Source organism: Panicum virgatum, chromosome 9K (genome assembly GCF_016808335.1).
Source record: "Panicum virgatum strain AP13 chromosome 9K, P.virgatum_v5, whole genome shotgun sequence".
Classification (NCBI taxonomy): Eukaryota; Viridiplantae; Streptophyta; class Magnoliopsida; order Poales; family Poaceae; genus Panicum; species Panicum virgatum.
The window spans coordinates 68,410,168-68,436,394 of record NC_053144.1 but is presented as its reverse complement, the minus strand read 5'-3'; the positions used below and the strand labels follow the sequence as shown (position 1 = coordinate 68,436,394).

Sequence of the window (26,227 nt, the reverse complement as noted above, 5' to 3'; positions counted from 1 at the left end):
CACTCTAAACCTATGAGCCTGCCATCCTAGTAAAAAGAACCAATGTGAGAGTGCTAAAATGGATCATCATTGCCGATTGGTATGTTTCAAAAAACTATAGATAACATTTTCTTTCTAAATTCGTATCATAAAACTCCTAACAAGAGAGCGAGTGTCCAGTCTGGAGAGCCCAGACGGGCGTGACACTCAGAAATCGTATGTTTCTATTCAGCGGGTGGAAAAGCTGGTTGATTTCGGCTAGTTCAATAGTGTTCTGTGTAAGAGAATTCATTGGAAAAGCTGGCCGATCCCCGGGTACTTCATCCTCTCCCTTACCATCCTTCTTTAGGCTGCTTGGAGCTGTCCCCTAGTAGAATGATTATCATGCTCCGCTGGACTGGAGTTGTTTCTCTTCATTCGAGTTGCTTTGTTCTTATTCCATACCAAAGATAGAGATTTTAATCCACTCTAGTCATTGAGGTAGAGTTACTCATCAAAGTCCACTGTACTCATTGGATGTAGGTTTCACTCTGGTCATTTCGGAGACTCAAGGCTGCCGTAATTATGGTACTACCTGTACTTGTTTCCAGTTTTCAGGATTGTCCTTCGTACTTGCAACAGAGAGGGTGTACACTTTTTTTGAGATTGCACAATATAACTTATACACTCACAAAGCACGCACAATCATCTTTATGAACACATACACAAAACTCTACTTGTATAAATATGTTTGAAGATTGAGCCGATAAATTGTCGAAGAGAGTTTGTACACTCTATAGCGATTGGCGCAGGTAGAAAAAAGTCTCGTGACTGGTTTCGTACTGGGCCGTGTCTAGGCCTGCAACCTAGAGATAGAGAGCATCTACGGCCCAGTTCTTCTGCATGCCCATCATCAAATACTCTTGGCAGAACTTTTTTCTTTTTTATATTTAAAAAAAATTAAAATTTCAAAAATATATGTCCGTTTTCAAAAATTTCAAAAATATACCCCGGTCGCCCTCCCATAGGGCGACAGGCCCAATGTGTAATTTTTTTTTCAAATTTGCAACGAAGTCCCTGGAGAAAAAAAACAAGCCCTGTCGCCCCCCAACGGGCGACAGGGCCCGGCCCACGGGCGACCGCCGCTGGGCCCGGCCCACAGTCGCGGCAGGGGGCCTGTCGCCCCCCCCCCCCCCCCCCCCCCCCCGCGGGCGACCGGGGTCTCCCCCTTATAAAAGCCCCAGCCCTCCCCTTCCCTCCTCATTTGAGCCCGAAAATTCCACCAAAAATCCAGAAAAAAAAGAGAGGAGTGAGGAGAAGGAAAGCGGCGAAGCCCTGCCGGATTCAGCACTTGTGATCTGCAGGTTAGTACATTTAGTTTAAATATTGTTATATTTAAGTACTATGTATTTAAATATGAGTAATTTAATTTAATTAGTGCTATAGTAGATCCATTTAAGTAGGAGTTCAATGATACTTTAGTTTGTAGTTACGTAGTAGTAAATTAGTTTAGAAAATTAGTTCTACGCATTTATTATTACAATTGCAGTGCTATTAGAGACATGTTTATAAATTAATTATGATTTAGAATAGAATTTGGCATATGCAGTATAGAATTCGAGAGTCATCACGTAGTTATGAATACTTATACGTTATAGTTGAATTCCATACTTAGTTTTTACGGATTATTGAATAAGGTAGTGAAGTAAAGAGTATAACTCGATAAGTATTATGTGATATACAGATATGTCGAGCAAAATGCAGTTTCAAGTATTTTATGGTGAATACAATGTTATGTATGGGCCAAATAGAGTAGATCTTTCTGCCTTTAAGCGCACATCTAGTGGCATAGATAAACCTCTGGAAAGGAGTTTTGGTTCCATATGTAAGTGGCTGCAGCGTGGGTTCCATGTTGATCCGTTGACACATGTGATCACTGTCCAGTCTCTTGTTAATTGGGAGGTAGAAAGTGAATTATGGGAATTAATGATGATACACAGCACTGATGACTGGCAGAAGTACATGCAAGCAGCTCTAGAGCGTGGGTGGCCTCTGGCCATTCTTGTTCAAATCCGGGATAAGACACAAAATGAAATCCAACATTGTGCAGATCAAGGAACTCCGAGTATTCGAAGAGAGACCAATTATGTTGAGCAAGATGAGTCAGAAGAGACAGAGAACCAAAACATGGGACCACAGGGCCTTGCTGATGAGGGAGAGAGGATACATAGCATTGTGGACGAGATGGAGGCAGAAGACCAAACCGCAATAGAAATAGAAGAATATGAGGACTCATCTGATGACGAGCAGTACTCATTGCCAAAAGAGTGGAAAGAGCATGATTTTGGCAGTCATATCGCAGAAGATGTACGAAATCAGGAGTGAGAGTACAGAGGGAATGAGGTAGTGCAAGGTGCAACATATCCAAACATTGAAGCCGTAAAAGATGCTGTGAGACTATGGGCAATCTCATTGAAACCAGAATTCAGAGTCGTGAAGTCTGGCAGTAAAGAATATGAGGTGAAGTGTGTGAATGCTGGATGTCCATGGCGAGTACATGCATTCAAGGAAAAATGGAAGTCAAACTGGAAATGTTCCATTGTCACAGAGCACACTTGTTTGCTGTCAGAAGTTATTCCCTCGCATCGCAATATATCATGCGACTTTGTTGCAAAGCAAATGTATGGGTTTATTATGGACAACTTAAATTATGAGCCAAAAATGATTATTCGACACATTGAGCAGACTTACTAGTACACCATCAGTTATTTGAAGGCATGGCGGGCTAAACAAAGGGTGTTCGAGATGCGGTTCGGCACATACGAGGCATCATATGATAACCTACCTCGTATGTTATCCCAGGTTGCTGCTAGAAATCCGATGTCTTGGGGTATTCACAGCTAGGAGGAGCACCACTTGGGATCTCTCAGCAGCAGACACCGCAGCCCCTTGCGCGTCCTGAGCGACAGGTGAGGTCTCCGGATGTTCTCACCTACTCCGAGGGACATGTCCGTGCCCAGCAGAGGGCTAAGAGGGTCTGACGCCCTAGGGGTGGTTAGATGTATATGATGTTTATTTGTAATGAGATAGCTGTGGACCGCTTATTTGTATCCGATGTTTATGATTGTGGTAGGTTACTTGTCATTTGTTTTTATAGATATTATTTATGTGATTTATTATGTTTGTGGGTTCCATAATGCTCGTGAAATAAGGGAAGTTCTTGCGATTTTTTTCCGTGATTTAATGAAAGACAAGTAACGTGCGGTAGGAGTTAGCGGCCGAGATCTTGCCGACGACGATGACGAATACACGCTCGAATAGCTCAAAATAGGTCCCTGCAAAAATAAAAGTCCGAGAAAAAAAAGGGGGGTCTGTCGCCCCCCCCAACGGGCGACAGGTCCCCCGCCTTTTTTTTTTCTCTCCAGGGACTTCGTTGCAAATTTGAAAAAAAAAATTACACATTGGGCCTGTCGCCCTATGGGAGGGCGACCGGGGTATATTTTTGAAATATTTGAAAACGGACATATATTTTTGAAATTTTAATTTTTAAAAAATATAAAAAAGAAAAAACGGCCTCTTGGCACGCATTCTTAGTCTTACAGGCCTCAGGCCCACTAGACGTGACCCAGCCTGTGTTGCAGGTTTCCCCAATTCATCAAATACTTATTTTTCCCTCTTAAAAAAACCAAATACTTATTTTTCCTTCTTCGGTGGGTGCTCTTTACTTGTCCTTTTTCGGCAACAAGTCTCCAACGAACCACCGCCGCACCGCTTGCTATACCAGTAGTGTATTGTGTATATTTGAATTTTCTACGCGGATTCAAACCACTGCATAAAACAAGCCCGGGAGGTCCAGAAACAGAAACCATCTAATCTGACGCGGACATACGGGGTGCACTGTTGGGCTACAAGCCATTGACTCCTCCGGTCGTCTCGTCCTGGCCACGCCATTTATCAAACCACCAGTTCAATCATCACCTCGCGGCTCGCGCAGAGTCATGCAGTGGAGTGGTCATGTGGCGCCGGCCATTTTTCTCGCATCGCAGTCGCAAGCTCCCTCCCTCCGAAGTCCGAACACAACTCCTATCGACGACATGAATCTTTTTTTATTTTTTTTCTGGAACAACTAACGACGACATGAAATTACCAAGCTTATCCTGTTCAGTCACGAGGCTGCCGCGACCAAATCTCGCCGCTACGTAACGCGCCGTGCCATGTACCGCCACAGTATCAGACGTCATGACTCATGTGGCAGGCAGAAGCAGCAGCTCGGCTCGACTCCCCCACGCTGCTCGCTTCAATACACTGTTAGGCCGTGTTTAGATGAAACGCAAAAAAATTTTGCGATGAAATCTTACTAATTTGAAGTACTAAATGAAGTCTATTTACAAATTATTTTGTATAGATGGATTGTAAATCACGAGACAAATCTAATGATACTAATTAATTCGTAACTAGCAGATGGTTACTGTAGCATTACTGTTGCAAATCATGAATTAAGTAGTCTCATTAGATTCGTCTCGCGATTTACAGTCCATACATGCAAAAAGTTTTATAAATAGACTTCATTTAATACTTCATGCATGTGTCCAAATATTCGATGTGACGTTTTTTTGTGTTTACAGAGTTTACAGATTGTGATAACAAAGCCTTATTGTTCGGCTCCATTTGCCTGATCATGTGACACGGACGGGCAGACAGGACCGGTCGATCAACCAATCCATCTGCCAAACCTGCACCCTTTTTCAATCCCCAACTGGCTGGGCCCGGAAGATAGCCGGCGCCCGGCAGGGGATCGAGCCGGTCGTCCTCGGTTCCTTCCGGAGACGCGAGGTGCGGTGACGCGGCGTGCCCGGCTCCCAGCACAGCCAGCGGCGGCCAATGTTCTCGTGAGCACAGCAGCCCGTATTGTGCTCGGGCGATGGATGATTCGTCGGCAGGCGCGGTGGGGGCCGATGGAGCCGCGCTTGCGTGGCCATCCAGATTCGGGGCTCGGCCGGCCGGAGCAGGCAGTCAACGGCGGCGAATAGATTAGTCCGGCAGGGCGGCTCGGCGTCAAGGCCGAAGGAGATCGACCAGCGTTGTCGGCCCAGGCGATGCTGCACCTGGTGATCACTGCCCCAGAGCTAGGTTAGACTCTGCTTATCTAAATGGGACGGTCAAATGTGGCGTCCTCTCTGTGTGTGTGTGTTGTTGGCATGGAAGGGAGGACTTTGATTAGGGGGCCGTTTATTGACGCCCATGGTGCTGATGATCATGGGATTAGTTAGGTATAGGATCTTGAAATCTATGGTCAAAGCCTGCTCGTCGGTTCATAATTTGCCTTTTGGCACGTAGCGGCGGCAGGACAACGCATGCTTGTTCCCTTGCTCTTATTCTCGCAGCCAGGTACGTGCCACACGCTTCGATTATTGTCTCTCTAAAATCTACTGGACCAAGCAAAGTGCTGCTGATAGCAGATTAGCAGTGCACTGAATCCATTTGGTGCATTGTACATGCCTATTACTTAGAACAAGTATTATAGTGGGTTACAAATTAGCTAAATTCTACATGAAAGTAGTTTAATTCTCTCTTTTGCACTCTATTAGCGAGCGCCCTCTCGAATACGCTTTCCCTAAACTGCTGTAAAAGACCATGACGTATGTTTCCTATCGAAGTAAACGGGGGATCCCCCTTTTCTCTAAAAAAAATCCTACATGGAAGAGAGAATAGGGGGGAGAGAGAGAAAAGCGGGCACTTCACTCCCCGCCGGCTGAAACAGGCGCATTCGCCTATGCTTCGTGGGCCTCAGCACAGAGCGGGTGCATGCGCGCCGCAGGCAGCCGACCGGCGGGCTACGTTGCTAGCCTTGCTCTTAGTATCTAGGTTTCTTAAATAACTAGAGAGCCAGCCCGCGCATCTGCGCGGCTAGTATTGATATTAGAAATACATCTTGCACCTTTTTACATCTAATTATTGTTCATAAATTTATTTTTTCTCAACGACATCATCTTTTTTATTGCACAGTGAAAGAATCTTGATATCGCCTAGAGGGGGGGTGAATAGGCATGACCCGAAAAATTACAACTAAAGCAGCGGATTAAAACTCACTGCCAGTCAAAACCGGTGCCACCGGTTTTGCAAAACCGGTGCCACCGGTTTTACTCTGAGCAGTGAACCCCTCTGAACCAAAAGTGAGGATAATGAACTCAGTTGCAAACCAAACTTGGAGATGATGATCAGAGTATCTTTATCGCCTATATCTCCAAGTATCTGCACTCAAAAAGCACATACAACACAAACGAGCAACTTCACCAAATTTACAAGTGAATGCATAAGAGGCTCAAATCAGCAAGGAGACACAAGATTTGTTTCACCGAAGTTCGGATTCACGTTCACCATGTGTGAGTCCTACTCTCTGTTGAGGAACTCTTTAGGATACGAGTCTTTTCAAACCCGTTCCACCGAGTCGGGTCTCACCGGACCACTTCCCCACTTCCACTAGTTTTGTTTCTTCCCTTTTGGAGGTGAAGCACGACCTTCACAAACTGTCCCGCAGCTCACCACACCTTGGTAGCTCACGAGCGACACCTAGCCGTCTAGGAGGCACACCTCCAAGAGTAACAAACACTTCACACGGGCTTGATGATGTCCAACAGTGCTCAAGGGGTTTGAGTGCTCTCAAACTGCTCACTTTGGCTTCTGTCTCTACTAACCAACTCAAAAATCTCACAAGATCAAGCAACCTCACAAAGAGGGGTTGGGAAGAGCAAGAATGACTTTGGCTTAGTAAGGAATAACAAGGAAGCACACTAGCAACCTCAGAAACAGCAGCATGCCACTGAGGGGGCCGTGGGGTATAAATACTCCGACTTCCCAAAAATTAGCCGTTACAGATCCAGTGAAAATCGGTGCCGCCGGTTTCCAAAACCGGTGCCACCGAGATTCAAACAACTAGCCGTTGAGACCGCTGACATAAAACCGTTCCCACCGGTTTTCAAAAACCGGTGCCACCGGGTTTGCTCTGACAAACCCAAGAAATGTGTACATGTGGCTTTTGTGTCTCTCAACAACTCACATGGGTTACTTGAGCACTGAGACATAGTCAAAACACCTTGTGATGCATCCCTCTTGATAGTACGGCATTCCTATACTCAAGATCAAATATAAAAGCAACGTCATGCACTTGAGCTTCGTCAACATGAACCATGCCATACTTTGTCAATATGTCCATCTGAGAGTTGCATCCATCTTTGTCTCTTTGAAATGAGCACTTCAACCTTGAGCTAGTGACTTGAACCTTTGTCTTTGAATGAAATTCACTTCTAGTTCAAATCATCATCTTTATAATACGATTCTAGAAAGATTTGATACTTTGCCAATATGAACATTATACATGGCCAAGATTCCTCAAGTTGAATCCAAAGAACATTTCTTCACCCTAGCATTGGTCCTTCGGCGCAACCCAATTGCCATTCTCCAAGCTTAGTCCCTCGAAACACTATCACGGATTCCAACTCTTCATCCTTGCATCACATAGAGCTTCATATACGCTTGTATCACATTTAAATCGATAATGAAATTCAATCTTTGATTCACTAGTCATTTTCTTCTCAAATGAAAGACACCTTTCAATATGAAATTCTCCTTGTCTCTTTAGAATTCTTGGACTTGATCATTATTGGTTTCCTTGCTCACGCCAAGCCGTCGCTTGCGTAGCCCCTTGAAACTCGCCTCTCGATCTCATCCATTTATTCACAATAGCCCTCTTGAACTCACATTGACTTGTGCCATTAGAATGAAAACCATTTCTTCAATTTATTTTGATCATCTGCAAGCCTTTGACTTTGAGTCCTCACATATGAATTAAAAGTTTAAAACCAAACTCCTTTTTACTTTTCATGCTTGGCTTGTCAATAATTCTCATTTGATTATAGCATAGCACACATCTTGATGTATGAGCCTTTTGTTATTAAATATTAATCTATCTCCTCACATAGATGACTGATATGATGATTAATTCCTGCTCATATACTCAACATGATGATTAGTCCCTTAATCGTGGTGTCAATCAATCCACCAAAACCCACTAGGGGCCTAGATGCTCTTTCACATAGTGTGCCAAATTGTTAAAAAAATAATTGAAATTTAGCTTTGCTGGCATAATAATTTTGTTTGCTATGACTCTACTATCATTATCTATATTTATTAATCTCCTCTAAATAATGGTATGACAGCAATCATTTTATTTATGTTTAGTTTCTATTATGATGAAAATATATAAAATTTTATTTATAATAATAATTAAATTCTTAATCTTTCACCAACATCGGTTCTCCTAAAGGCCAATACAGGATGCTATTATAAATCGCATCCGCACTTGACACTCATCAAGGCGGTGTGCGACGGTAGTTCTAGGCCAATACCACTATGAGTAGTAGTGTGTTGGCCTTGGGCCTTGTAAGCGTGCATTTATTTGTGTTTGGCCTTGAGCCCGGTTTAAACCCCGAGGGGGATGTATCTTTTCCTCCAGTCCTCCCTAATCCAACTTCTCCTTCATCTATTTCGAATCCACCTAGTTATCCTTGTGGTCCCTGATATTGGATTCCTATCGATCACGGAACAGGACAACTTGGTGTTGTCTATCCAGGGCTCGGCATAGGCGGCCTGTCTAATTGTACCGAAAGCGATATCACATTTTTCGTCGAGCTTGCCAGTCTACAGGATGCGCGCACACCCATTTCCACCACAACATGCTTCCCATGGAGGGACGTGTGTTTCTCCGCATTGCGCGCTCCCTTCGGCCTTCTTCCATCAAACTCAAATGGACTTGTTTAGGAACCCGAGAGAGGGAGTATCACTTTTTTTTTTGACGTCTAACATGTGCACACATGCTTATAATTAAGATTGTATGCCTGTTTGAATTTCCAAGCAAATTCTAGGTCCTCTTTTTTCCCCCATAATTTTGTTCCCATTTTTTTCCATAATTTTATTCCAACCTAAAATCCTTTTCTAATCTTAATTCAAATTCTTTCCTTGTTTTATCCATTCCCTTTGGTACCCTTTAATAATAGGTCCCTACCGAGTTTATCCTAAATAAAACTAATAGTATTTATAATATAAAGTGAATATCATTATGTATAATATGCATATATATGAGATAGCCTCGATGAACATGGGATAAACATAATATGTATATATAGCAAACACTATATTATTACCTTAAAAGTTTCTTCAAATAGTTTTCAATGTGAAGCCGTTGTTGATGATGACATCAATATCCAATCTCAACTAATAATTTCTTCTCAATGCATAAATTTGGCAAAGTGTCTAACCTTCTTTGAGAAATTATAGACCTCAAAATCTCAAATGGGTTCTCCAACAACTGCAACATTGAAAAACTTCTTTCAGCCGATGCCATAGTCACAAATATTGGGATAACAATCCACTTCTTCGACACATTGAAAATATCCATAGCTGACATTGTTTCATCTGGCAAAATCAACTGGGTAACACTTTGCTTGGAAATAAGATCATCAACAGCCTGTTGCAATATATCAACGGGTAATATTGATCAGCAATCTATCATTTACATGGATTTTTTAACATGTGGTTTTGATCATCATTTATCAGTATCATCTAGACACACTTCGTCTACGTCAATACCTTATACCTGTGTAATCTCCCTTGTGCAGTTGAGCCCTTGCCTTGCCATCGTTATTGGTGCTGGCGTGCTGCAAACAAACTGACGCCGTGGCGCAGCCGAGAGCCGGCGGCAGGCCTTGAGTGTTGCCACCATGCAGAGTGCCCTTTCACGCTGAGGAGTTCGGAGACTCGGATTTTGCCGACGGCGGCCGCCCGCCCATGTTATAATCTACATCAGCTAGCTATGCCCTAATCCCCGTTGCCTAATCGCTAATTGCACGTAGGCTGACCAATCATCAGGGGTGGACGGGCATGGAGTCATATGGCGCCGCAAGTACCTTCTTGCTTAGGTCTGGGCGCTGGATATAATATTTTCTTTTCATTGTTAAACTTAATATCAATGGTGCGTAAGTTATAGATTGATATATGTGTATTTTGGACTACTGTTTATTGTAATGACAGTGGTGGGTAATTTTAATTTCTCTTATTTTCTCCGATTACCGTGGGAATTTCTAGACCTTGGGAGAGAACGTGGAGGCTCTGTTTGTTGGCCAAATAATAAGATAATAGATAAATGTAATTGGCTCGTAAATGGTGGCCCGGATTCCTGTCGGTATATAGGATTAGATACCGCGGGACAGTTTTGTCGCGTGCGCTTCTCTATCCAGTTTTAGACTTGGATGCTAAAAAAATAAAAATGCATGCAAACAAATCGAAAAAGAAATGGAGTATCCTGTTCAAATAAGGTCGTTCCGTGTCGCGTACGCTCTTCTGGCTTGACAAATGGATCAATGGCTGCTCCGTGAAACGCATTGCCCCACATCTTCTCAATGCTATCTCGTCTAGAGTCTTTAAAAGGCGCACTGTGGCTAAAGCTCTGGTTCACGCCTTCACGGAAGATGGATACGAGACATTCAAGGAGATTTATCCATCCTGGCTCTACGGGACTACGCGCTCTTGTGACACACTCTTACGAACGTGCGACGACTGAAACGGATCGTTTCAGCTGGAGGTGGATGAACACCCGTGATTACACTGCAACTTCAGCATACCGGATCATGCACGAGGGCAACACCCGCACCCCTCGCGTTCAATGGGTCTAGAAGAACTGGGCGCCCCAACGAGTGAAGTTCCTCACCTGGCTTGCCCTGAAATGTCGGTTTTGGACAGCTGACAGACGACAACGCCATGGATTGGATGCACATGACGAGTGCTAGCTTTGTGATCAGGAACCTGAGACTGCCAACCACTTATTGATAAATTGCAGCTTTGCGAAAGACATCTGGTGGAACTCGCTATCCTGGTTGGGTTGCCCTTGTGCCTTTACACGACCAATGATGCTGCACTAGTGGTGGGATCACTCTGACGGCTCCAAAAACAACAGAAAAGGAGAGGATTTGACACTGTTCCTTTGGGCACTTTGGAAGGAGAGGAACAACCACCTGTTCGCGTGCCATACTTCCACCGCGCAGGAGCTCCAGGAGCGGATCAAGCGGGGATCACCGTGGGAACTATGCGCTTAGGTTGCTTAAGAAGAGAGTAGTCAGCTCTCAGGTTGGCCCTCTTGACGTCTTGTAACTATCCTGTATTCCTAGTGACACCCAGCGGGTGCACTCTGGACACGAGCTCCGCTCTGTGATGTTGTAAACTTTCTTTTCGACTTAATACAATGATGCGCAGCTCTCCTGCATATTGGAGAGAAAAAATGGAGTATCCTGTCGTATCTTCTTTCCAAAAAAAAAAAGAAAATCGGAGTATTATTTGCACTTGAACTTAGAGTAGCTTGTAGGGGCAGTACCTCGGTCTCGAAAGCTCCGCACAGCTGCCCTGGCATGCAAACTCGCAAGAGGCTCCACGGTTAGTTGATCGATTCCCCTGACGTGTAGATCATCAGCTAGCTCCTAGCTAGCTGTTGACTTGCGCTTATCATTTATCAAGAACACATGCATCGCCTTCCTTGCCCACTTATCTAATCGTCGGACGTTGCTTAGAGGAATCACGTATCTGGCGAATTGAATCAGGAACCGGGCATGCAATAATGATGCAAGTGGATTTCAGATCGCTCATGAACCAGCGTAAAGTTGACTGACTGGGTCAGGTGTACAAGAGAGGCGCGCGCGCGCACACACACTGACAAAAGACGAATTAAACTAATGTTACGTAGTACTACGCCAGTAAGCGAAAAAAAAAACTACTAGCATCTTGCTGGAAGATGTATGCATGCCAACTTCCTGCTGGTGCAAACGGAAAACTCTACTACTTAATCGTGAGAGTTCTTTCTTCTTCTTCTTTTGTTGAAGTGGCTATCACTACTCAAACAGAGTGGTGGCCTGAGTACTCCTACATGCGTCAGTACGTGCTCTTATATACTCTACTCGCGCTTTACCCTTCACTCTTTTGTTTCCCTCTTGCTGTGGACCTGTGGTTCCTTGGAACCAACCCCTGTAAGTGTGTTTTTACCATCTTCAATGAAATGTTCAGGCTGGCCCAACGGATCCGCCGTAATTGCCATCAAATAGGCCTGTTTGGTTGGAGGCCATTGTTGCCAGCCAAAATTGGCACCAACAGATCTGATCGATCGAGCCACTGTGACCTGTCCGGCAGGGACCGAATTGGCACCAACAGATCTGACCGATCGAGGCACTGTGGCCTGTCCGGCAGGGACCGGCCGGTCCAGGTAGAGTCCGAGTACAACTAGGGTTTTTCATAGATTTAGATCTGTAAACAGGATTTTTTGCGGAATAAGTCCACCACACTCTATAAATATAAAGAGTCACGGCCGATTAGGGAATCCAATCGAACAAAAATCAATACAAACTCTGCTTTTTATCCTCTTCTCCAAACCCTAGCTTTTCCAACCCCATCTGCTGTTCTTCCTTCGTCTCCGCGACGTTTGAAGGCGTTCTAGGTGGCATGCCGATCTGATCTTAGAACTGTATCAATATGGGGTAGCAAAAACAAAAATTTTCTACCGCATAAACCAGGATTACTGCAGTTATAGATCACGGGATAACCACTAGACGCGCGGTTGCGGAACTTCTGTAGCGCGTCGGTGTAGTGCAGATGGAAGCCGGCAGTGCAGTTGCGAGAACCTCCTCTCGTGCGGCTCGTCCTTGTGCACACCTCCCAAGTATCCACACGTACGGGAAGAAGCGTCGCGATCCGGACTGCTAGGTCCGCGAATGCGACCTAGGGCTTGGGCGTGAAGGAGGACCAGCACTGTAGCGCGCCGCGTCTACTGTTCACGGCGGCATTACTGTAGCGCGCCGCGTCTACTGTTCTCTGTGCGAATACGGGTGGTTGAGGCGTGCTCTGCCGCCGCGGCACACGGGGCAGCCTTTGACAAGCCTCACTGTAGACCGCATATTACCGAGGTACACAGTGCAGCCGCATGCGCCGCATCCGCGCAAAGCCCGTCTACCGCATTAAATGGATACGACGGCACGACACATTTTCATCATACCGCATACGCCGCAAGCTACACGACCCGTTCAGCTACGCTGGAGGCAACGCCACAAGCTACACCCTAGCGCCGTTTCGACAAGACAGGGCATGGCAATGCCGGACGGAGGATTCCCACGGGCAGAGCAAGGAAATCCAGGAATGAGATCTCCGTCGCCTGCAATGCCATAATGTCTGTACAGTATGTCGTTTTATACTATATCGTTGGGCCCACCTGTCGGGGACTCAACGGCCATGTACGCGCCTCCCTTGAGATATAAAAGGGAGGCGCTTGCTGCACACGCGGGGACATTCCAAGACTCTCACAACACAAGCTCGGTTCCACGCGCGAACAACACTGCTCTCAACCTCTTGAGAGCACAAGCAATACAACACACAGTGGACGTAGGGTATTACGCTCCGGCGGCCCGAACCACTCTAAACTGCTGTGTTCATTGCATTCTTCCACCGAGATTGGGCTAATCCTAGCTAACCCCCGAGTACTCACCCTCTGGGTTTATGCGGGTGCACTACGCCACCCGGCTGTGGGTTTGCACACCACGACATGCAGAAAAGGATTTAGCTGATTTAGCTTTTAATGGCTTGCGCTCTCATATTAATGAAAGATTAGAGGGCTATGATTTCTTTACTGTTACTCAGGTGCATCAAAAAGCTTTGGCTGTAGAAAGCCGATGTAAAGAGTCTCAAGAATCTCATAGGCATCATCGTTCTAGTGTGCATGCTTTAGAATGCAATTCAAATTGTTCGGACGATGAGTCTAATGATGTATATGCTGCTGAGTTTGCTTGGCCATCTCAAGCTAAACCATTTATTTGTTCTGCTCTTAAGCCGATTCATAAAAATCGGCAAGATGAACGATTTACTTTTGATGTATCCAAGTACGAGAGGATATTTGATGAGTTATATAGGATTGGATATGTCAAGATGTCACATACTCCACCGCCGCTTGAAGAGTTGAAGCGGCGAGCATATTACAAATTTCATAATACTTTTTCACATGCTACTAATGATTGCAATGTGTTACATAGACAAATTCAATCGGCCATTAATGAATGACGATTGGTTATTCCTAATATGCAGGTTGATCATAATCCTTTCCCAGTGCACGTGTGGGAATTGAATAATCCTAAAGTGCTAGTTCGGTCGAGTCAAGCCGAGTCAAGCCGAATCAATCAAGGGGAAGAATGTAGTTATTGGTGATGAAAGACCTGAAAAGAAGCTGACACAGAAGATCCCTCAAGGCGCAAAAACACTCGGAGGGCAAGACAAGAAGAAGAAGGCCGACAACAAGTCGACCGGTTTGACCGGCCACAGCGGTCTGACCGGTGCGCCCAGTAAATCCGGGAAGTCCTCCAAAATCAAGACAAAATCGAGTTTTAAGGAACTTTTGGCCAAACATGAGAAGGAAGGAAGTGCTCAGAGACAGAGGGGGCGACCAAGCGAAGTCAAGGATACGGGATCATCGTCAAGACATCAAGAGCAATCGAGTCAAGGTAATTATTCTTCATCTAGTGGACCGATTGCTCCATGGTATTGCTGATATCCTTAATTTTATACACCTATGGATTATAGTAGGATGCATATGCAATCATATTATATTCAATATCCTCCTATGTATCCAAATCATGCATTACCACAAAGACCGATTGTTGCTACCGATAATCCAGTCAAGCAAGATGTTGATTGCAGCAAAGAGAATGAGAAGAGCAAGGAGCAAGATTCAAAGTATTTACAGCCGAGGTGGTGTCCCTCAGGCTTGTCTCATACTCAGAAGCGAAGGCTGCAACGTATGCGCAAGAAGGAGGCAATGGAACAACAAGTGGAGGCCGTGCCAAAGACGTCAGCGACAATGAAGAAGGTGTGGTGGCTCAAACAAATTGTTTCAACATCGACTTGAGCAAAATATGGCCGATAATTGTTTATCGCCTTTAGTACAAAAAATGACCGATGTAGTGTTAATCATAGCCCTTAGACAATTTTGGCTCAGAAGAATAATTTTTGGCAAGCAAGCTTTACCAAAAAATAGGGGGTATATGTTGACAGCCAAAATTAGCACCAACCGGTCTGACCGGTCTGACCGAGCGGTCTGACCGGTCGAGGCATTGTGGCCTGTCCGGCAGGAACCGACCGGTCTGACCGGTAGGCCTGACCGGTCTGACCGGTCCAGGTAGAGTCCTAGTACAACTAGGGTTTTTCATAGATTTAGATCTGTAAACAGGATTTTTTGCGGGATAAGTCCACCCCACCCTATAAATATAAAGGGTCACGACCGATTAGGGAATCCAATCGAACAAAAATAAATACAAACTCTATTTTTTATCTTTTTCTCCAAACCCTAACTTTTCCAACCCCATCTGTTGTTCTTTCTTCGTCTCCGCGACGTTTGACGGCGTTCTAGGTGGCCTGCCGATCCTAGAACAACCCTACGTGCGCCTACCCTGACGGGATCCCTCCCGGGTTCGCGTTCGTCGGCCATCACCAATTCTCACCGGCGACCGGTTCCTTAGACCTGTCTGACCGCTCCATGCAGAAAGAGTTACATCGAGCTCTTTTTCCCGTCGCATAATCTAGTACGTTCGTGTGTTGAGCGAGATTTGCGTCAACAACCATACCTCGCCACGCTATGCACGCCTCTGCCACACTTTTGTGGCGCGGTTTTTGGCCGCCACAGTCCGTGGCGAGATGTGCCCTGCATTTATACGGCGAAACAGTGTCTGGACAGAAAACCAAGCAGCAGCTTTATGTATGTGGCAGCCACAGTTGTACTCCCTCTGTTCACTTTTGATAGCTATATTTCAAAAACTTAAATATTCAAAAATGATAGTTATATTTACTATTAGCATGGGTATTGATAATAAATAGCACTAGTTACAAGGAGTTCCTAGTTAAAACATTGGAGGACCAACAAAAAAGTCTGTAACATTTATTAGATTGATAAGCACACTTGTGGTGCCTTTGGTCATTGTGTCATATGGAAATACTCCCTCCTTCCCTGTTTATAAGGCATACACGTATATCAAGATTCAAACATTGTCATCTTTGACCAATAATTTGACTATTAAATTTTTATTTTTATAATGCAAATTTCATATGATTGGATTCATAATCAAATATATTTTACAATGATTATAAGTTTATAATCAAAAGTGATATAATATATGATAAATAAATGGTCAAAGTGTTGTTTAGAAGACCGTGTCATGTTCCACCATGCCTTATAAACGGGGAAGGAGGGAGTATATCTATCAAAACTGAAGGGAGGGAGTAGCGCGGTGGGGGTGTGGCTCCAAACCAAGCAGACTACCCGTGGCTGTGCGTGCGCGCACGATCAACCAACTCCTCGACGATCTACACCAACAAGTAGGCTCCTTATCACGGCCAGTCCATGGAACAGAGAACCAGGCTGCTTGATCGATGGTTGGCTTCTTGTTTAATTCGATCTACTAAGGCTCTGTTTGGTTCCAAATTTTTTTAGAAGTCTCTATTACATCAAAAGGAATCTTACTATTTTATAGTATTAAATAAAATCTGTTTATAAATGTTTTTTGACAGCTGAGTGCTTTTTCGCGAGACGAATTTAATGAGCCTAATTAATTCATAATTTGCTACAGTGATGCTACAGTAACCGTTCGCTAATCGTAGATTAAGATACATCATTAGATTCGTCTAGCAGTTTAGCCCCAGGGTTCTGCAGTTAGTTTTATAATTAACCTTTATTTAATACTTCTAAATACTAAAAAGTCCCTAGGACTTTTTTTAAGTCCCTGTTCCAAAACACCCCTAACCCACTTGAGAGAGCTAGCTAGCTGCTATCACTACTACAAAAACGATTTATAGAAACGTCCCGATTTTTTAAGAGCGGACTAAAATATTACTCGTTGCTACAGATAGAACGGGATTACTGTAGCATCCGACCCGCTTTTAGAAACACATTTTTAGGGGCGGGTCACCCCTCACCTGCCCATAAAAAACATTTCTAGAGGCGGGTGACGCCAAGAACCGCTCCTGAAAATGGTGGCATTTGTAGGTGTGGGTCATGGGCTCACTCGATTTGTAGCAACGGGTCATGGACTCACTCGTTGCTACAAATTATTTGTAGGGGCGGTCATATTACCCGTTCCTATAAATCCGATATTTAGCTACGAAAACTAGGTGCGTGTAGTGCATCCTTTCCTAAGGTGCTATTTGGTTTCACCGACTTAAATTTAGTCCATATCACATCAAAAAGAATCTTGCTATTTAAGAGTATTAAATAAAATCGATTTATAATTTTTTTGACAAATGAGTGCTAATTCATGAGACGAATCTAATAAGCCTAATTAATTCATAATTTGCAGCACAATAAGCTACAGTAACCATCCGCTAATTATGATTAATATATCTCATTAAATTCGTCTCGCAGTTTAGCTTCAGGGTTATGCAATTGCTTAATAAAACTTTATTTCATACTTTTAAATACCAAAATTCTCTTTGACGAGTCTCCTAAACCAAACAATTTTTAAAAATAATTTTTTATCCACCCCTAAAAATATTTTTTTAGTAGTGTGCAGATCAGACTAGTAGTATCTACGGTGGTGGTCAACTAATCACCATTCACCATGCGTCTGCTGGCTGCTGCTGCCCTGCCTAGATATATTCGAAAATCGAAGCGAACGCATCCTTTGCCTGCCGGTTCGGTACGCGGGAAAGCCGTGTCATATTGCTTGCCATCCTCCATGCACGCATCGAGCACGGAAGAACAGGGGGCAGGTGGCGCATGGACACACGGTGATCGATGGCGAGGCGGCAATCGTACCAGCAGCCTGCTCAAGCTCAACCAAGGATAAACTTACCGGCGGTAAGTCATTTACCGGACCGCACCGGTAACGGAAAAATACCGAAAACCGGCGGTTTACCGGATTTACCGGTCGGTAAACCAATTCAAATTTGAAACCACCGAATTTCGTATTTTTCGACCGGTTTCCGTTGTAATTTCGGTGGAATAGGCTGCATAATTACCGAAAAATGTTGACCACGGTAGAAAACAACAAATTGTGTTAAGAGAAGTGTAATATTTTCAGAGAATTATATCTAATTCTTATATATAATAGTTCAATATGCATAATGATTTTCTTACAAAGCAAATATTAATAGAATTGACGTAAAACATATGTATATCAATACAAACCACAATCCAAATGCAATAAAATATAGGTTCAACTTGTTAACACAATTTATAGGTTCAAATAAAATATAGGTTCAAATAATACAAGTCTCAAATAGTTAACACATAATATACTCTAAAATTTTTATTTCGGTGTTTTCCCATAGGAAAACCTTACGACCGACCGGAAATTGTTGATGACTCCCATTGTAACGTCGAATCCTATAAAAAGGAATAAATAAAATGGGTGAGAAGATGTAAAAGAAATGAATGCAAGTGAGAAAATAAGATGTGTTACCTACATATTTAGGTACTCATTCGGAGGGATCTTGCTCTGGGGGATATTCCTGATAGTACATGTGAGGATTTCCATATGGGAGATATCCTTGATAGTACATATGGGGATATCCATATAGAGGACGCGGAGGGACAGCCATCGGATGTGGTTGTGGTGGCCACACAAAGGAGGGTGCCGACGGGTAGCTGTAGGTGGAACTGACAGAGGTAGAGCTACCATCATCCTCACCGTCGTACGGGCCTAATGGACGAGTATTGCTTCTTGTGCGACGTTGAGAGCTGGGTGCTCCATGATCTTGATCTTGTGTGGCATGAGTGAAGGCAGTCTCTCCCGTAAATCTCATAGCACCAGTTGGAGCACCACTAGTAGAAGCACCACCACGATCATCCCCATCATCATCGTCATTGTCATCACCACCCTCATTGCCATCACCATCATCGTCATCGTCGTCGTCGTCATCATCATCACCACCACTACCACCATGTCCATCATCACTAGGCTCTGGTGTGGTATCGTCAGTGCCAATGCTTTCCTCCTCAACGTCACCCTTTCTTTGTTTTTTTCGTTTAGACTGATTTGGAGGAATTTTGGTCTTTCTTTTCCCTAGGTGGGTGTCACCAATATTCTCTCTGGCCCAATCATCAACATTTACTGGCTCACCCACCCTACGTGCGAGGTCAGTCAAGATCTGAGCAGGCACAGGAGGGTCGGCAAAATCAGAATCTTCATCTAAGGTTGGTGCTCTATTTGATCTACCATGCTGCATCCATTCTTCAATTGGCCTGGTCTGCCGATACAATGAGAGATCCATGAAGCTAGTAGCAGGATCGAAATCACTTGCCTCAACTGTAGCTGTTGCACGCTGAATACGAAGCCGAAGGTTGTAGTGCACATATACCAAATTATGGAGCTTCATGCTGCTTAACCTGTTGCGAAGCTTTGTGTGAATAAAGGCAAAGGAACTCCAATTCCTTTCACATCCACTTGATGATGCGCATTGAGAGAGTAGTCGCTTAGCTGCTATCTGAAGATGTGGTGTTTCTGAACCAAACATAGCCCACCAACTAGCTGGAGAAGTGCCTCTATCTTTTGCCATCCTCGCAGCAAGGTCAGATGAGAATTCTCCAAGTTTTCGACGAAAGAGCTCATACTCTTGTAGTGCACGTGCTGCTCTGTCGATGTCAAAAAGTTTCTCCAGCCCTTTCCGAAGGTCTCCAAAGACATTTTCTGATATTCCAAACGCATAACAAGCATATGGGTGTACGGCACAAGCAGTGTGCGCATACGTACCTTCGAACACACTAGCCAACCTTCTGTCAACAATTTCCATGATCCTGTCACACCTTGCCATATCTGAATGGAACCGGGTATGATATGTACGCTTGAGGCTGCCGTACTCCATAAGAACTTCACCCAAAGTTGGAGTCTTGTCTTGATCAGCAAATCGCAAAAAAGAATAGAGAGGCTCCACATCATTAATAACATACTGCATGTTTGCCCACCATTGAACAGAGGTCATGCATTCGAATGCATACTTGCCTGCTTCAGTCTTGTAGTGGCGTGATGATCTATATTCAGTTGACATCATCCATATCATAAATTGATCTTTCTTCTTCATAAAACTCTCCAGAAACATATAGTTAGTGCCAAATCTTGTTGCATTCCATTTAACTAGCTCCCCACCAGTGGCACTCTTAAACATGGAGTGCACACTATTAGAATTGTATAACCATTGACAAATATATTGGGCACTCTGAATCATGGCCTTGTGATCATCCCACTTTCCAATATCTTTAAGAATGAGGTTGATCGTGTGGGCAAGACATGGCTGCCACACAATGTGAGGGTACTCCTCTGCCAACAGCTTGCAAGCCTTCTTAAAGTTGCTGCCATTATCAGTGACTATCTGAATCACATCTTCTGGCCCTATATCGTTCAGAACAATTGTTATCTCCTGCAAGTTGTTGGAATCCATTAGAAAACTACAAATTCTTACAAATGTCATGATCCATTAGAAAAATACAAATGATTACCTTAAGTATGAGATGATGATCTTGTATTTTTCCAGTTACATCAATAGACTTCCAGAAGTACATCATTCCATTGCAATATACCAAGAAGTTGATTACGCTATTGCGAGAAATACCGGTCCATGAATCACATATGATAGTGGCACCATACTCAGGGAACTCTTGCTTCCACTTGTTGATCTCCTTCTTTATCTCCTCCACGTTCTCTGAAAGATATTTTCCATCAATGTCCCTCCCAGTTGGGATCGTGACCCCAGTACCTGCATGCAATAATCACATATGATCCGGGATGTACAATACAAATTGGCATGCAATAATAAATGATTATTTACCTTGTTTCTGTGTCTCTATGATGGCCGCCCTAAAGTAAGGGTCATCTACCTTCCGTCCAGGAATACCAACGGAGTGGCAAGCCTTTGACCACGCCCTACCCAGCAACTCTCTCGCAGTCCTCCCCTTAGACGTCCAAGGCCCCGTATCAATCCTCTGCTGCCTCGGTCCGGAAGCAGTAGCAAGGTTATAGTCCCTTGCCCGCTCGGGGATATGTGACCGACTCCTAGAAAACATCCTCCCAATTGGTCTAGAGCCACCACCTGGATCCCGTGCCTGGCCTGATCCAGAACCACCACCCCTCTCATACCTTGGACCAGCCCTTTGCCTAAACTCATACTCTTCCCGTGAATGTCTCAAAGCTTGCTGCAACTCATCATCCTGCTCTTCTTCTTCTTCTTCCTCACCTTCAAAGTCAACATATTGAGTACTTCGAGCTGCAGCATCTCTCCTACGCCTATCTTGCTGTCTTTCATACTTCTTCGCCTTTATCTTGTCCAACTCACTAATGAAAAAGTTCTTCACCGCGGGGGGAACCGAAGGGCAATCAATAACATCATGACCTCTATGTGCCAAGTGGTCCTTGAACCGTGTTGCCCCTCCACCGCTCTTTGATGTGCCACAATACTTGCACTTGAAACCCGATCCCCTTTTTTCTCCATGCTCCCAAACAGGGTCAACCATTTACCTGCAACGGTGCAACATTCATACACATGCACATGCATATTCACATACCAAAAAAACATGCACATTCTCAATTTGTCATAACACATGCATATTAATTTTCACATTTGTACTCATACACATACATAACAAAACATGAATAACAAATACATGCACATTCTCGTTTTCTAATCCATAAAAACATTGTATACTTCTACTAATACTTATATTACACTACTTGCTACCATAAAAAAATTCAAACAAAAAAAACCTTACCCACAGCAGCCGGATCCGGTCGGTAGGGAGAAAAACCGGTCGGAATCAAAGATTTACCGGCCGGAACTTCCGAAAACCGCAAAACCCGGAGCAAGCGGAAGCTACGCGCGACCGGCGACGAAATCCGGCCGAAACACCCCGATTTCCGCTCGGGAAATGACGGGAGCGGCCGGCAGCGGCACCGGCGCCCGCGCCCGCCCGGAAACCTCTTCTTGCCGGTCGGAAACCGCCTCCACGAGCGCGGAAACCGGTGGGATCCGGTCGGAAATCGCCGGGAGCCAAGGAGGGAGCAGCTCGGGTGTCGGAGGACTGGAGGAGGAGAAATGGGGAGGGTGGACGGCTGCTCGGGGCGTGCGAATGGATAAGGTGAGTCGTTCAACAGTAAAAGCTCATTTTCTTTTTTTTTTACACAACATATGAGGTTACATTTCAACAAAAAATATTAGTCCAAAATGCTCATAAAAATGTCTAGTTTTTTATCAGATTTTTACCCTATTTTATATAATTTTTTTGAAATTTTCAAATTTGAAAACGGTAAATGCGAAATATCACCGAAATCCATTTCTCGGACACTACCGGTAACGGTAAATTTTCCGGTAAACCGGATTTACCGGTCGAAATTTTTTTCCATGAGCTCAACTGCGTGCCTGCTCGCACGCCAGGTGATGATTAGGGTTCACTTAACTTGTGGGAACCGGTCCGATTTGACCAGTTATCGGTCCGGTTCTGTTTTGGGCCGGTATCAAACCGGCCCAAATTCAAAATTAAAATTTGAATTCGAAAAAATGAAAAATTTCCAAAAAAATTCTAAAAATACTTCAAGGTGCGACGAATCTAATGGTGTCAAATTTTCTCAAAAATTCGTTCGTTTAACATACTTTTAGGACATTTAAAGTTAAAACAAAAAAGAAAAAATAAGACGGCCCATTAAGGCCCACTTGGTAAACCGATCAAACCGGCCGGTATACCGGTCAAACCGGTTGCACATGCGATTTTAAATTTGGATTTGAATTCAAACCGGCCGGTAAACCGGTCTAACTGGTCGGTATACCAGTACGAACCGGTTGAACTGAGTTTTTTGAATTCAAATTTGAATTTAACCAGTTTCTACCGGTAACCGGTCTGGTAAACCGGAACTGGAGTGCTCCGGTTTGGGGTGTCCGGTTGGGGAAAAAAACCCTGGTGATGATCCGGCAAGTCGGCTGTTACCAGCAGCGGTGCATGGTGAGAGTAAGTATTATGACTGATTGAGAAGTGGCTGAGAGTCTAAGTGGCACATGAGAGAGAAGCACGCGGGCGTCTCGTCAAGCGCCGGTGCAAGCGGGCTGAGAAGCTCTGCAACCCATTCTATTGGTGCAGCTAATGGGACCCGCCACAATCATGACCTCCCTCCCAGCCCGCAGCCGGCGCGATTATGACCTTGTTTGATGAGAGTAGCACAGACGAACCTAATGAGATCTTTGACCGCACGATTAGAGGATGGTTACTGTAGTATCACTGTAGCCAATCATCGATTAATTACTATCATTAGATTCGTCGTGAAAAGTTACACCCATCCGTGAAAAAGTTTTGTAAATAAACTTTATTTAGTACTCCATACATATAAGATTCTTTTTTCGGAAATTGTGTGCTATGCTTTACTAGAGAAAACCAAACACGGCCTATAAACCATGCTCTGAGGAACAGGGTATGTCGGAAAGGGAAGGATGGAACCCTACCAGCAGGAAGTAGTAGCTCGTAGCTGGGGGCGGCGGCATGGCTTGTCACATGTCGTCACACACAGCACACCCCGTCCCCGTGCGTGCGCGCGGCGTGCCCATCCATCCAGGCATCCAGCCAGCCAGACAACAATTGAGGTCCGGTTTTTATCTGGTGCGCAGCTAGAGCTAGCTGCTAGTGGCTTCCAGGCCGTGTTTACATAGAACGCAAATTTTTTTCGATAGAATTTTACTAATTTAAATTATTAAATGAAATCTATTTATAAATTTTTTTTGCACAGATGAGTTGTAAATCGCGAGACGAATCTAATGATGCTAATTAACTCATGATTAATCAATAATTAATGGATGGTTACTGTAGCATCACTGTTGAAAATCATGGATTAAGTAGGCTCATTAGATTCGTCTCGCGATTTACAGCTCATCCATGTAAAAAGTTTTATAAATAGACTTTATTTAATACTCTATATATGTGTCAAAATATTTAATGTGACGTTTTTTTTATGTTGATGAGATTTACGTGTAAAAATCTAAACTGGGCATTAATAATGGAGGCCTTCTTGTCCTGGCGACGAGATCGAGCGGCCGGACGCGACGCGACGATTGCAACGCAGCGCGCAGCCGCGAGCTGTACCGAGTACCAGTGTGGCCCTGCTCGATCATCGCCTGCTGACAACGGAAGGCAAGGCAGGACGGAGCAGTGCAGTGAGCGCTAGCTGGAGCGCGCGGGGAGGGACCACGACCGGGCCGTCGAGCGAGCGAGCGAGCACCCGAGCACCAACGCCGTCGTTGCCCAGCAGGGCCGGTTTTGCTTGGCTGTACTGTACGCCCCTGCAAAATTATTACTAGCTTGTTCTGGCTGGCGGGCGACGCCAACCAGCACACACAGCAGCGACGCTTCCGTCCTCACCGGTCGACCTGGGGGAGAGAAATCATCAAAATGTCGCGTTCGGTTCATCAGCAACGACGGCGGCGGCGAAGCTGAGATTTCGGTCGAATTCTTGGCGTTTAATTTCTTCCCACCGAGTTTCTAGATTCCGTATACGCAGGCCCTAGAACAGTGCTTCTTTTGTTATTTTTTTCTCGAAGAAAAACGACGCTGGGCTCATTCATTGACTATATATACAGTATACGCCGCTGATAGCGATGCACACATACATGCATACAGAGCCCGGGCAGTCGTCGAGGTTGGCAAGGACGATAGGCTTATCGTCGCGTCCGTGTCCGATTCCGGCTGCAAGCTGGTGCCCGGCGGAAGAGATCGTCGCACGGGCGTACGAGCGCCTTGGTGCCTGTCGGGGGGAGGCGACCTTTCCCGGCGGTCGCGGCCTCCAGCCTGGAAGTGGAAGGCCGGTCGGCCGGCCAGCCCCGCAAGCCCGCGCTGGGTGCTGGGCTGCTGGCACAAGTAAGCCCAATGGAGACGAGACGATTATTCCCCTGCACAAGTCATGTATGGTTGCGTCCGCCACAGCGCTAGTAGTACACGTACGTAGCTAGCACTAGCAGCTACGGTCCAGCCTTGGGTTGGTATCGATCACATCGTCGCCCTCTAGGAAACCGTCCCGGGTTGGGTTTTGATGATGGCATTTGATCAGCACGGGAACAATTGGTACCATCTGCCTGCTGTAGCGACAGTCTGGCTGGCTGGGTCTGGGTGCGTGCCTCGCGGTGGGGCACGAAATTTGGAATGCTGGTCAAGCCGAGCACTGACCAGTGGATCAAGATTTTATACTCCCTAGTACCATAGTAATATCTGTACCGTTGAATCTACTATGGGGATACGTGCTATACCAGACAGATGTGGGGACATGTACTACTGACATGTACTTTTTTGTTAGTAGATGTATTGTAAGTATTTGCGTTCCCCGAGAAATACGTCCGACGTGTCGGGGCAGTAGCACATGTATCGGTTGGGGAACATTTCAAAATCATTTGAATCCTCTCAGTCCCCTGCTCCTCCCCAGCGGCGGAGCTCCCCGCGCCCTCCCTCTCCGTGGTGGCCGAGATCCCCGTCGCCTCGCGTGCTCCTCGTGGGCCATGGCGGGCCGGAGCAGGGGTGGCCGGGGCAACGCCTCCATGCGCTGCGGTCGCCGGAGCCGACGCCGCCGCCGGCCGCACTCGCCTTGGAGGCCTCCGGATCCAGTGCCGGCCCTCCCGCTCCTCTCCTCCCAAGCTCATCCTCGCGCCCTTGCCATGGATCCGGATCCGCTCTTTTCACCTCCCTCTCTGGCAGAGCTGCGCGGCCAAGGGAGCCGCCGCCGGCCATGCTCGAGGCGGGCCCCTGGCGGAGGGTGCGCGGCGGCCGGGTGAGGGCGCGCGGCCCCGGGGCGGAGGGTGCGGGGCGCGCGGCCCCCTGCACGGCGGCTGCGTGGCCTGCGAGGTAGCGGCGCGGTCGGTTCTGGTCCACCGACGGGTGGGCCGCCGCGGGCCGCACGTCCGGTCCGCTCCTCTTTGGCTCCGGCGTCATCGACTTCGCCGGCTCCGGAGTCGTCCACATGGTCGGCGGCGGCGGCGGGCTCTTTGGCGCGCTCTCTTCATCTCCCGTCTACCCCTCTTTCTGCTCGCGCACCGCACGCCGCCGCAGATCTGCACCAGCTCCAGCGCCCTGGGCATCGCGGGTCACGGCGCGGCGCGGATCCTTGCCCGCCTCTGACACCTCCTCCGTGGGGACCCCGCGGAGGCGCCGGGCACGGTGGCCGCGGTGCCCGCCACGGGAATTGCACAC

General features: G+C 45.8%; 2 protein-coding genes across 2 annotated transcripts; both read right to left on the bottom strand.

Annotated features, from left to right (window-relative positions):
- Positions 1-19,498: 19,498 nt before the first annotated feature.
- On the bottom strand, positions 19,499-22,202 carry LOC120648275. Its single transcript, XM_039924999.1, has 5 exons — positions 20,848-22,202; positions 20,519-20,775; positions 19,776-20,439; positions 19,637-19,712; positions 19,499-19,526 (listed from the first exon to the last, which is right to left on the bottom strand). The coding sequence occupies exons 1-5, from the start codon at positions 21,527-21,529 to the stop codon at positions 19,499-19,501; spliced, it is 1,707 nt and encodes a 568-aa protein (XP_039780933.1). The 5' UTR covers positions 21,530-22,202.
- Positions 22,203-25,444: 3,242 nt separating this feature from the next.
- LOC120648274 (DNA replication licensing factor MCM4-like) lies at positions 25,445-25,969 on the bottom strand. Its single transcript, XM_039924998.1, has one exon. It carries the CDS (start codon positions 25,967-25,969, stop codon positions 25,445-25,447), a length of 525 nt encoding a protein of 174 aa, XP_039780932.1.
- Between the last annotated feature and the right edge of the window lie 258 nt (positions 25,970-26,227).

Excerpts from the sequence above, each read along its gene's own strand:
- LOC120648275 (XM_039924999.1), bottom strand. The coding sequence starts at position 21,529 with ATGGTTGACCCTGTTTGGGAGCATGGAGAAAAAAGGGGATCGGGTTTC. Across the intron at positions 20,776-20,847 it reads CATAGAGACACAGAAACAAG|GTACTGGGGTCACGATCCCA; the intron begins GTAAATAATCAT and ends TATTGCATGCAG. Across the intron at positions 19,527-19,636 it reads GCAGCACGTGCACTACAAGA|AAACACCACATCTTCAGATA; the intron begins GTATGAGCTCTT and ends TGTTTGGTTCAG.
- LOC120648274 (XM_039924998.1), bottom strand. The coding sequence starts at position 25,969 with ATGACGCCGGAGCCAAAGAGGAGCGGACCGGACGTGCGGCCCGCGGCG.